At 40.6% G+C, this 12,500-nt stretch overlaps 4 protein-coding genes and 1 non-coding gene across 5 annotated transcripts in view; 4 read left to right on the top strand and 1 right to left on the bottom strand.

Moving 5' to 3' along the window:
- Positions 1-2,073, bottom strand: part of LOC138033232 (kynureninase-like) — a 19,596-nt gene extending 17,523 nt beyond the window's left edge. Inside the window, exon 1 of the mRNA XM_068881007.1 lies at positions 1,933-2,073. The gene's annotated coding sequence lies outside the window, so the exon portion shown is untranslated. The remainder of the gene's footprint in view (positions 1-1,932) is intronic.
- Positions 1-12,500, top strand: part of LOC138033439 (adhesion G-protein coupled receptor D1-like) — a 143,531-nt gene that overhangs the window by 99,949 nt on the left and 31,082 nt on the right. The gene's annotated exons all lie outside the window — the stretch shown is intronic.
- LOC138033253 (uncharacterized) overlaps positions 2,689-12,500 on the top strand; it is a 14,446-nt gene continuing 4,634 nt past the window's right edge. Inside the window, exons 1-4 of the mRNA XM_068881021.1 lie at positions 2,689-3,161; positions 4,957-5,083; positions 8,071-8,248; positions 10,641-10,837. Coding sequence (XP_068737122.1) covers positions 5,014-5,083; positions 8,071-8,248; positions 10,641-10,837 — 445 coding nt within the window. The 5' untranslated portion in view covers positions 2,689-3,161; positions 4,957-5,013. The remainder of the gene's footprint in view (positions 3,162-4,956; positions 5,084-8,070; positions 8,249-10,640; positions 10,838-12,500) is intronic.
- Positions 4,718-12,500, top strand: part of LOC138033254 (uncharacterized) — a 64,314-nt gene continuing 56,531 nt past the window's right edge. Inside the window, exon 1 of the mRNA XM_068881022.1 lies at positions 4,718-4,854. The gene's annotated coding sequence lies outside the window, so the exon portion shown is untranslated. The remainder of the gene's footprint in view (positions 4,855-12,500) is intronic.
- On the top strand, positions 8,834-8,907 carry Trnas-aga (transfer RNA serine (anticodon AGA)). Its single transcript has one exon. It is a non-coding gene; the product is annotated as a tRNA-Ser (tRNA).

Here is a 12,500-nt window from a genome sequence, read left to right on the forward strand (position 1 = left end):
AACATCCGAAAAATGGTATAATTGCCCATTTTAAACGGATTTTTACCCTAAAAAGGTCACCTAGAATTTTCGGGAGCCTTTTTTCTGGCTGGAATTTGATCTCTATAATTTTCGGATCACTAGACATTCAGCTAGGAAATCCGAACAGATGAAAAATTTTTAGGGGATAAAAATATCCCTATATCTACCGTTTAAATACTAAAATACGTTTAACAATGCTATGTTTAAGTGGTTTTGAACTATATTCTCGTTGGGTGCCCCTGTCATTCTTTCTATTGTTTTAGCTATTGTTTGGGGTCAGGGTTGCGAACCAATGGCGAGTAATCTTTGGATCAGCTGCTACATCACTATTTTAACATTCAAATTGGTAGGATACAGTCAATTATGGTTCAACAAATGCTGGCGGGGAAGTGCTTCCAGTGTTACTTCCAAACCTAGAACACTGTGCTTATGTCAAAATATTTCAGGCCTGTCAGCGATTTCAATGACTACCGACAGCCAATGAAAAGCATCGGCTTCTGCAAAAGAGAATTTGGCTACTAAATTGAAGTAATTTAAGGCAGATTCTTTCAAACCTAAGATTAAAATTCATTTTGACGATAACAACATCAAGTCGCCTAAACGTGATCATCAATTTTGTTTTTGAAATGTAGCGTTTAGCGGCGTCATGTAAAAAATTGGCACGCATTGCGTACATTTGGGTAGTGCAGTAGGCTGGTATTGTGTAGTAATTACTTTTGCAAAATTAATTTTCTTTTACCGTTTATTATGTTATCTCTTTTTTTTGTGTGTCGTTTTTGCGTTCACTTAAGTAAGCTCTATCGGATAGCCTGGTTGGTACCTGGATGGGAGACCACTGGGAAATCTTCGTGATGAAGATATCTCATCTTGTTTTACTTGCTTTCTTTTTTGTATTTGGTTGCTAAGGGCTCTTCTGTAATCTTTTCACGTTTTTGATGAATGGCGATGGAGTCCCCAAACAGTGCAGTTACTAAGCACAAGCACAAAGCCTGTGAGGCGTGACGATTTATATTTTGTCCAATCGCGTTAGCATTTACATAACCGATTATGTATAAATTGAGGCAATAGTGTCCAATAAAGTTAAGCCCTTTCGGGTGGAGTTAGTACTAGGATGGGAGACCACCGCAAATTCCCCCCGATGAAGACATGCAATTATTATTGTCATTGTTTTGTTTTTTTTTACTTGATTTCCTTTTTTTATTTTGTTAAAGGTTTTTCCAATCTTCTTTTAACGTTATTAATGAATGGTTTCTAGTCCCTAAACCGTGCGGTTACCAAGCGGGTGTTGACTCACAAAGTTCACAGGCTCTAGGCTGAATTTTTTTCTTTCACGATTAATTTTGTTGGCCAATCGCATTACCATTAACATGACCAATTACATATAATTTGATTCAAGTTTTCACTGAAGTCAAGCCCATTCGGGTGGAATTAGTACTTGGATGAGAGACCACCGCAAAACCCTGTGACAAAGGCATCTTATCTTTTTTTTAACTTCTTTTTTTCTTTTTGCTTGATTTCTTTTTTGTACTTGGTTTTTTAAAGGGTTTTTTCTGATTTTCTTTATTGCTGTATTGGGAGGAATAGTGATGGAATCCCCAAACGGTGCAGTTAGGCTAAGCAGGTGTTGACTCACAAAGCCCACAAGCGCTCTTGGCCAGAATGCCACCAACGTGAACGCCATTGTTGCGGTTGATCATTACTCTTCCAAAGTAAAAAGAAAAAGCCGTCAAGTGGGCCGCAAACAGAATAACCGTACGATGGACATCAATCGTGGAAATTCAAGAAAATCATACATTAGCTTCGTAATTCATGCACGCGCTGCAGGCCTACAATCTTACACTCACTCACCCCCTCAGACAGCCCCGACAAAAATGACATAAAGTGTACTTTTATTGAAAAATATATAATTACCTTTCTTAGATAAACTCAGCGCTCTTTGGTTTTGTGCTTCATGAACTCCGGAAGATGCCAAGTGATAACACATCTGAGGTGGAGAAAATAAGACAAGGTTTTAAGGCCTGCGTTGTTCTTTCACCTCTTCTTGGAATGACCTGGCTGTTTGGTGTTCTGAGCATGACGGACGCTGCTCTAACATTTCAGTACATTTTCACCATCTTTAACTCATTACAGGTACTATTCTGGCCAAGGAAAAGAAAGAAAACTTGATTAATTGAGGGACTGAATGAATGAATGAGTGAGCGGGTGGGTGGTTGAGTGGTTGGGTGGGTGCGTAAGTGAGTGCGTGAGTGAGTGAGTCAGTGAGTCAGTGAATGAGTGAAGGAGGGAAAGAATGAATGAATGAATGAATGAATGACCAAGTGGCTGACTAGGTTAAAGACCGACCAGGCAAGGATTAACTCGCAATACTGCTATATTCACAATTTTTAACAGACGGGTATTTTTTCCCCTCAGGGGCTATTTATTTTCCTATTTCATGTTGTCAGAAATGGAGATTTGCGGGCAGAGTTGCATCGTAAATGCCTTCAGTATATGAAGGCCCATTTTAAGATGCAGCAACAGTCAAACATTATCCGGATGAACAAAATAGAAGATAGTGGCACATACAGGCACAATAAAGCAGCTCCTCAATCGTGTAGACACAGCAACAGCTTCGTCTTGAATCAAGAGAATAACATCACTTCAATTGACATGTGAATGGCACGGCAAAAGTGCCACAGAAAAAGGACATGCGTCCTTTCGTACAACTGGTTTATTCCCTACATCCAAGCTAGGACTTGAAAGGAAATACCACAACTGAGCGAAGCGGTGCTAAATTTATAAACTCAAAGTTTGCCATTACAAAAGAGAAAGAAACTTTCATTTAAGTGTGTAGTCGTTCTAGCGCTTGAGCACTAATTGGGAACACTGTAAACTGACATCAACAATTAACGCAAATCACGTCAAATGTTGGTTATTGAGGAGAGGGGAAACTGGAGTACCCGGAGAAAACCTCTTAGTAGAGAACCAACAAACTCAACCCACATATGACGCCGAGTCTAAGAACCGAACCCAGGACACATTGGTGGAAAGCGATTGCTGTCACCATTGGCCATCCCTGCACACCCAAATCATTTACGGAGCTCCTTTATGTTATCGTGCGTCCACTGCTTTGAAAATAAAATCGGTAACAATACGACAGGGTAAGCAATTACACGATCAATTAGGCAACCAAATGCCTCCCCCTGCCTCTCTCCACATTTTCGCCTCCTCTTGGTTTCACTACCATACGATTGAAAATTTTTAATAAGCAGGAAAGGCGGTCGAAAATGGAAATTCTAGTCACCTTAATTTTGTAGCTGGGACACGTATGATCACGACCACCAACTCGAAGTAGACCTTAGATTTTTATTTTGCCGCAGCAGATGGGAGATCGAACACAGTGCGGCGCCATTTTTGGTTGATGCTAATGGTGGGCCAGCGGATACGCCCATAAGAGATCTCAAAATCGCGCACGCGCAGACAGAATGTCCATCTGCTTTTTGCCGCATAATGCAGCGCGTGATCCTTATGTCCCTTTCTTTATCAAGTCGTCATCTCCTTATCGCAAAGCTTTCGTTGCCTCCGCTTTCTTGAGGCATCGTGGCTGCTATGAAAGCAAGGTCATTCACTTAATCAGAGCTGAAGGAGGCTGTGCCACGGCAATACGGTTGATTTTGCGAATAGCATTTTTACCAATTGCTCACCCCTACTTTCTACGGTCCAGAAAGGACCAGTGGTTAAGGCGGTTGCCTTAAGATCCGGGGATCTCGGGTTCAGGTCCGTTCTGACCACTTGTTGAATTTGTTCCTGTTCGTCCCTGGTTCAACATTTCGGCCGCAATTGTAAATTCCAACTGGTTTCAGCCTCCGGCCAGTTGGCATTCTTAAAAGTTGTTGTTATTCTGTCGTTTCGTTAATTGTGTTTCATTAGCCCCGAAAAACTCCTTAGGGGACTCATCAATTAAGTATGTATTGTATTCTACGCAACTTATCGTTAACCCAGAAATTCAGTTTTCGCAACAAAACTCAAAGCGAAATGTCTGTACAGCATACATAATTTAAGTTACTAACAACAGAGAAACTTTGAAAAACTCAGCAGTCTTCAAAAACACCAATTGCAATCGACTTTAATCTTCTTTAATTTTGCCCATCCCTGAATGACTCCTCTTTTTGTACGGTGAAATTCAGAACTTCCTTCAGCGTTTCAAGTAGTGATGTTTACATTTCGCTCGATATCCTTGCCAGTTCTCAGTCGCTAAATTTTGTGACACAGCTCTTTTAATTATCTCGTGCACCGAATATGAATGTTAATATTTGAAATACAAACTTCACTTCCATTTATCAACTTCCAGCTGCCGCAATTTCAATTTACCTTGCCAAAAAAAAAACGAAATTTCGTGGATTCAGGTGGATGATGATTTGCTTACAACGAAAGTTAGCGAGAAATATCCTTTGCAATTCACGTTTTCTACGTTTCTAGACCTCAAAAGTGATATTTCGTGCTACTATGTAGCCACAGGCACCAACGTGCTCTTCTCAAGATATCGTTAAGGTTATTAAGTTTATAGGCACAGTCGCCGTCTATTGCGGCATACAAAAAGTCTAATTATCTAATTCTTTCCCTTCATTAAAAGAGGTTTGACTTCGATATGATGCTGTATACATCTCTGATAGTTCTCCAAAATCCAATTATCGAAGTGACCTTATTAGCCACCTGCAAAACTTTCACAGACTTAACACAACTCTTGATCATTGCGCTATACACAACAGACAATGTACAGGTATTTCAAGAATAACCCTTCCGCTCAGCCGAAAAAGTGAACCACACGCATCGTGAAAAATTAAGTAGATGAAGGTGAAAAAGAACACGTATATCCATCCATGCTGATTGTAAGATGAAACCGAAAGGAATTTGATCCAAACAAACTTATGGCTATTTCTATGGTTTCCTTTATAGCTACTCCACTAGAACCAAAGGACGTAGATGAAAATTCCTTTTGACGTTCACTGAAGCATGCGATTCTCACACGGAAATTGGTTGGCAAGGCATGTTTTTTCACTACAAGTGACAATTTATTTAGTTGGTAAGTACTGGGTCACCCATCTAAATATTAGTTTGTCTCGAATACGTATTCTGTTCAAAAGTTTAACTGACTTTTTCTCAATTCGGTAAGCCTTCGACCTTGTGATCGAACATAATTGAGAAGATGAAAACTTGTCCTGATATTTTGGCGTCGAAACGACAATATTTTTCAGCGGTGAACGCTAATAGGTTGGTGCAATGGAAATAAAAGGGATATCATTATTACATTTATCCTACATCTTGCCGGCATCGATGATCATTGTAATATCAAAAACTTTTTTTGTTTTGTATCAATTCCGATAAAAACACATTCACTTCACCCCAAACAATATTTCCCAGAAAATGGATAACTTTCCCCATTAGGTGTTGGGTATGTTTATCACACAATGAACCGGCGTTGTTTCAATTTTAACGTGGTGAGATAGGAGCCCTCGATCGTGTCTCTTTTGAGGTTTCAACTCCAAGTCTTCCTCACACTGATAAACTGAGTTTCAGTCTTTTGTTCGGTTTGAATTCAGTCAAGCCAGTCTTACTTGAGTGGAAGACTGTTAATGGAAACGTGTAGATAAGCTTACGATGACTGCGAGACAACATATACCAAGGGCCAAAAGACATCGCCGCGTGCTAATTTAAAAAAGGCTCAATGTATCTGGAGATTCAATGAATTCATCAGAATTCTTTTCTTAACACTCTGATGACCGGGGCGGGAATGAAGATGGTCGTTTATGGAGCTTACTGGGGTTCGTCGTATCGAAGTTCAAGTATAGGAGGTTTTCATGTGACGTCATCGCCGCCATGTCGGTGGACGAAAACAAAAGACCTCTCATGAGCTTCTTTTGTTCGTCCACCAGAAGTCTCTAGAGGTTGGTTGAAAACGTCCTATTCCTTGTTTCAGCTGATGAGTGAACACTTCCAATGGGTGGTTTTCACATTTCGTCATCGCAGCCATGTTGGTGGACGACAACAAAAGATCTCTCGTTAGCTCCTTTTGTTCGTCTACCAGCAATTTGTACATTACATCATTGTTATCTGTGTCTCTAGATTGCATGCACACGACCTATGCAAGAAACGTTCAGTCTTTTGGCCAATAACTGCCTGTCAAGCACCCCACCCATTTTACTTGCAACACTGGAATATTAAGTGACGTTTGTAAAGTTAAGGCGAACTTTTGGAACGCAGACTCTTCGAAATTCAGGTTACAAACTTCACCCGCCAAATTTTCCCTCGTTGAGTTTCATGTTTTTTCGGTGGGCAAGATATGTACATTAACGATGGCATTAATGAAAATCCCCGAGGGACAACTGCCAATAACTTGTCTTGCTAATGAACTCTGTCAGTCTTCCTTTCGATTATCGAAAAAAAAAAAGAAATGAAAACACCTAGCTCGTCGGTTTTACTCAAGCTCAAGTCTTGATTCAGGAGCTAAAGTAAAAAAGTCGAAGAAAAATCTCGCAAGACAGCAGATAGCAACGAGTAGAAGTTTTCTAGTTCTCTACAATCATTAACTACCTGCACGACTTACAAACTGACGACTTACAAATGAGATGAATCGAATTTTCCAAAAAGCCCTGCAGTTATTTCTTAAAACGCCCACCTGGGAAACAAATCGTAAAGTCAAAGTACACGAAAAAGAGTCGGAGTCATGACCTGCAGCGGAAAAATGTCTGTCAGTAACCAAATCGTGAGGACCATTATTTGATGATAATATTTTAAACAAAACCTGCCCGAGCCAAGTTTAATTACTTTTCAATTTTTGTCACGAGAGGATTTTCATTACAGAGTCAGTGTTTTCACCTTGACAGCTGTATGCAAAATTTGCATGCCACATAAATAGGCCTGAAACTTTCAAAGGAAAGAGAAGACTGTACATTTTTGCCAACCAGTTTTCCTTCGTTTTTCCAGCTAATTATTTCACGCCAACAATTTTTTACACTCGGAGTAGTTCTATTTTGTAGACTGGTTTGCCCAGCAAAACGAATTTGTTACTGAAATCGAGGAAATGAAAAAAGAGGAATTTAAGGAAATTGTTTGTATAAGAAAGTTCTACATGGCTGCAAATAAACAAAACGGGTCATATTACAACAAAGCAACACTCACCTGCTCAATTAGAGCCGCCATTGACAGTGAAAATGCTTTAACAAGCAGACTTCCCATTAAAGTTGCATGAATATCGACTCCGAATGGTTATCTTTTGCAAGTATTGAGATCGAGTGTTGTTGAGATCACTTCGTGTGTATATATTAAAACCATTATTCTTTTCAATGTCGGTAAATATTCTGCCACTCTTCACCTCGATTTCAAGGAATAATTGTTAATTATTGTATCTTTCTAGGCAAGGTATTCGTATCTCTTTAAACTGGGTAGCCTTCGTAGCAAGAGTTTCCGTGGAAGATTTTTAATGTTTTGGCCGCGCGAAAAATGGGGCGAGACAAGAAGTTCGTTCTCCTCTCCTCTCCTCCCCTCCAAACTCCATTTTTGTTTTTCTGCGCTCGCCCTATTCTCGCGCTGCCGAAAAAAGAGTTCGCTCCTCGCCCACTGGAAACGCTTGCTGTGCAGGCTATAAACTGGGTGGGGATGAAGTGCTCCATACAGGTCGTCCTTTGCTCCATAGACTCAAATGGTCAGCTGTCTTGGTAGAATGGGACCACAGGATAGTTGTATTGGATCACTAAGTGGCCTGGGGATAAGGACCCCATGGTTATCTTAAGGGGAAACGCGAGTTCTTCATCCCCTGCCACTGTACCCCACATATTTCGTTGTGTCTTTCCATGGGTTGGGAACATTAATGGCCTTGTTTCCACGAGTCTCCTGGGTTCGACTCCTGCAAAGGAGCACTCGGGTTTTTTTCCGCGTATCCGAGAGTCACCATTGAAACTGAAAATACGTTCTCCTCATCTTATCCTGATAGTTTCATTGGTTTAGTTTTATCTCATTTTACAAAAGTTTTTACAGTAATTATAAGCTCTGTTTGTTTGTTTTTTAATTGAGGTTTAAAAGCCTGGGGCTCTGTGATCTATTTTCCAAGTCGGGACAAGTGCAACGGCACTGAAATAGAAAGTAAGTGTGAAGACAACGGGAAACGCGGAGTAAGAATCAATGACACGAGAAGCTTAAATAAAGTCTTGGGGAACATTAATGACAGCAAGGAATACTGGACTGGACTCAGGTAAGAAGGAAACAGAATCCAAGCACGCCCAAACATTTTGCGTTATGTAAAAAGCAGGCGCAAGTAGAATTTCTAATTTACGGTAGTTAAGGAGAGCGTGAACATGTCTTAGATTTATGGTGACGCAAAGGATTAAAAAAAAACGAAATATTAAATCTCCACAACTGACGCAAGCTGACGTTTTACGTTCCAAGCTTTTCAATCACGTTCACTGGATCGATAATGCTGAACATCCTGTTATATCCTGGATTATCGGTGAACTTATTTATTAATCCAGCGATGCTGATTCTAGAAATAAGTAGCAGATAGAAACAACAACAATGATATTCAATGTAAGGAGAAATGTAGACTCGGAAAAAATATCCGAGTCCCAGATGGGATTTGAACCCACGACCCTCCGTGATCTAGTCGGATACTCTAACGACTGAGCTACTGGATCTTGATATGCAACTGGATCTTGATATGCATTAATGTGACAGCGCGATGCTGTTAGTGAGTTTCAAATATGCTAGTCAATACTTGGCTGTGTAGCCGCGCGATGCGGTTCCAGTCGAGACCCAAAAATTGACCCTTGCTCACCATAGAGTCTCCAGTAGCTCAGTGGTTAGAGCATCCGACTAGATCACGGAGGGTCGTGGGTTCAAATCCCATCTGGGACTCGGATATTTTTCCGTTTCTTCATTTCTCCTTACATTGAATATCAAAGTAGCAGATACTCAGACTTAATGGGACAGAAATGGACATTAGTGTAGATACCTCTCCTAGGGGGGAGAGGGCGTTAAGCAGCGACGAAACTGTAGAGGATATGGACGTTACAAAACTTTGAGAGTCTAAAAGGGAAGGATCTAGGGTTTAAAACGAGCAAAAATACATGGCCCGGCAAGCTCAACTCGACGTTTTCTCCTCAGTTAAGTACATTTTTTTGCTAACTTTTCCTGAAGACGTGAAATGAACAAATGTGAGGTTATGTGGAGGACGTGAGCCATGCATAATTAATTCAGTTCCATACCGTTTACTCACGTTCAAAACTGACCGATTGGACCTAAGAGGGTTGGATCTAGGGAAAGGTGATGTCACTTGCTCACTAGCTTAAAATTGCAGCGTGTAAATGCAGCTTATCATATATGCAAAACAAGAGTTTAAAAGACTGAAAGCCCGAAACTCCCGTGCTGCCTTATTCGGGAATTTTAGCAACGACGAAGGCTTCGGCAACGAAAACGCCACAAAGCAAGAATATCATTGGTTAAGGCCGGTTTACACGGTACGATTTGTGACAATTGTCGGCCCGATTTATCGGCCCGACGGCGTCGGAGCGCAATCTTATGTGCCAGCCAATGTACGACCGATTCATGGAGATGAAAATCGGTCCGATTCAAAAAATATGTTGCAGTGCAACAACGTGAGCATACATCAGGAAATATTTCACTTTTTATCTTCACTTTAGAACCGTTGCTATAAACTCCAATTCTATATGATAGTTTGCCCCTATTGTTCAAGGTGAACAAGATGGAATAATCGTGAAACACTTTCGATAGCACTGTTACATAAGTGACGTTGAAGTTGACGTTGCTGTCTCCCTGTTGAGGCTATTCCTCAACAATAGTTTCCCTATTTATTAGTCCATGCCAATTCTGAAGATATACCGGCATGCGGCGGGAGCTGATTTTTGTTTTGTGAACCTGTTCGTGATTTTGCTTGAGAAACTTCCAGCTGCGAATTGATTTGTGCTTACTGTAGTGACAGTGTTCTCATCAAATGGTGAGTAAAAACTCGCTTTCCGTCAGTTGTATATTTCAGAGTGTAATTCGCGGTTTATTTGTAGGTTTTTACGGCGTCTTCTTGTCGCTTGTTATACCAGATGAGAACAAACAATTGCAAGTGCTTTGAAAATTGGGTGTGTCAATAAATCGACTGTTGTATTCCAGATAGCTTCGAGCGTGTAATTATTTCCGAACACTCCCTATTAATAAGTGTTTTCACGAATTCACGTGACGTCTTTTTTATATCAAGGCTTAAAACTAGAGTTAATTTAGTTAATATAGTTTAACTTGTGAAATCCAAAGAAAAAGAAGAATTGATTGATTTGGTCATAGTAGCATTTTTAAAAATCTTTCCATAGCGAAAAAAAGGATTGGAGATTCTAAAACAAGAGCGACAGACAATTACGAACACATTGTCATTAGGGGCTTTTTTCTTTGCAAAAATCATCACAGAGCTTTGTATGCGACGGTCACCACGGTTGACTGACAAATCATCCTCGTGTGCAGAATGCACCACGCCTTTTGTAGTGCGTTTTTGTCCAGCTACGTCATCATTGTTCAATACATCCCATCATTCGCTTACCAGGACTTTCTTTTCGTTGATGACTTATATACTCTTTGATTTCTTTCAGCTGGCATCACGAATGGGGATATTCCTGGTATCTAAATAAAAGCCTTCCCACCAGGGTAGAGGAAAACTTGACTGATATAAACAATACGTGGTTTTGCTTTTTGGTCAAGAAGGGTGAAACAAAATTGATAGCTGAGAGATGTGACGAAAGCCATTATTACATCTGCCAAGATCGCTACTGTGACGGCACTTGTCCAAGTAAGAGTGACTTCATGCACGTTACCTCATAGAATTTTAAACCTCTTCATTGAGAGAGATCAAGCTGTGTAGTTAGTTGAAATTTGGTATTCCTCCAAATTTTATCAATGGAACCTCTCGGTTTCTTGCCTGTTAGCAAGAAGCACTGAGCAAGAGCATAAACGGGAAAAATAATCAAATCTGATTAGCTAATAGCGTGCGCGTAAGCGGTGTTTTCAAGCAGGCAACCGTGGACAATAACCGATACAGCTTTTTACCATGAGGATCAAGGTCCGAACTCTTTCCGCCCTAATCCCAGCAAATAGAAATTATTGCAAAAGTTTACAGATAAGAGGAACAGTTACTCGTAAACAACTTCCCGGGATGTCATATAGGTAAGAAAAATAACAAATATGAAGAAAGTGGATTCAAACAAGAGTGTACACAGTGAAAGTGAATTCACTATCCAGACAAAGAAACTTTTAACGAAACGACGGCTTTTATACAAATGACAGCTTTCAACCGAACAGCAAACAAGAAATAAGTTATTTACCGATCTTGGTTACCTTGGTTCTGCGAAAAGAGCCGTGAAGCGGCGAGAAAGAAAAAAACCTCTGGTTACCTTGCACTTGAATCTCACTTTCATGCAGACGCCAGGGCCAGATTGGTTGATATTTTTACAAACATGCAGATCAATATGATTGGTTTGTTTGATTGGTAATACCGAGGGGACGCGTGATTACTAAGTTGCCATTGGTCCCTTTTGAAATTATCAATTTGACGCGTTTGACAGCTGGCGTCTGCATGAAAGTGATATTCAAGTCTAAGGTAACCAGATGTTTTTCTCTTTCTCGCGCTTCGCGACTCGTCTTCACCCCTTCTCGGCTCTCTCCGTCCATATGGAAAGAACCGCCCACTTGGTCTTGAGTAGGGCTATCAGCCGTCGGCCTTACTCAAAACCTCGGACACGATTTTTTTTCGGGTCTTTCTGCAGGAACCGGAAAGCATTGTGGTTTTGGTCACTTGCGATTAGTCTTCATTCGGAGTTGCTGTGTTTTCTGTCTTTTATTTCTTTTGTTTTACGCAATTTCTGGTACTTGCAGAAGCTGCCTTTTTTTCCCATAAGGGACTGTTGAACAATTATCTGGAGGGGGGGATTCTAAAATTAGCAAAGTAGGCCTTAAAATACAGTTGCACCCCCTGAATTAAAGTTAAAATAACTTCTTGTCCACCCCCGTCTAGAGGGGAGATTACTTTCAACCCCCCTTCCCCAACCTCCGATCCTCCCTACATCCCTCTTTACCTTTACACTACTTCTGGTATGTATGCATCATCAATAAATAAAACTTGGAAGCTGCGCTCCACATAATCGTCGCCTGATGAACCACCTTCATACTCGGTTGACTCCTCCTCAGAATCACTTGAGGTATCATCATGAGAACTGGAGGGCATGTCTTCATCATCATCTTTGATATGTTCATCAAATGTTCTTGCTACAGAACCATCTGCATGCTTAAGTATTCGCTCAACTAATTGTGCCTTGTTTCCAGATACCATAAGACCTTCTTGCCTTACCTTGTTTACATCACATACGGACAAATGTTGTCTGAGGGACTTGCTTTCCTGTAAATCCTTCGTTGGGGAAGCGGAACTGCTTGTTCAAAACCAACTCGGGATTTAACTC

Source organism: Montipora capricornis, chromosome 14 (genome assembly GCF_036669925.1).
Source record: "Montipora capricornis isolate CH-2021 chromosome 14, ASM3666992v2, whole genome shotgun sequence".
Taxonomy (NCBI): domain Eukaryota; kingdom Metazoa; phylum Cnidaria; class Anthozoa; order Scleractinia; family Acroporidae; genus Montipora; species Montipora capricornis.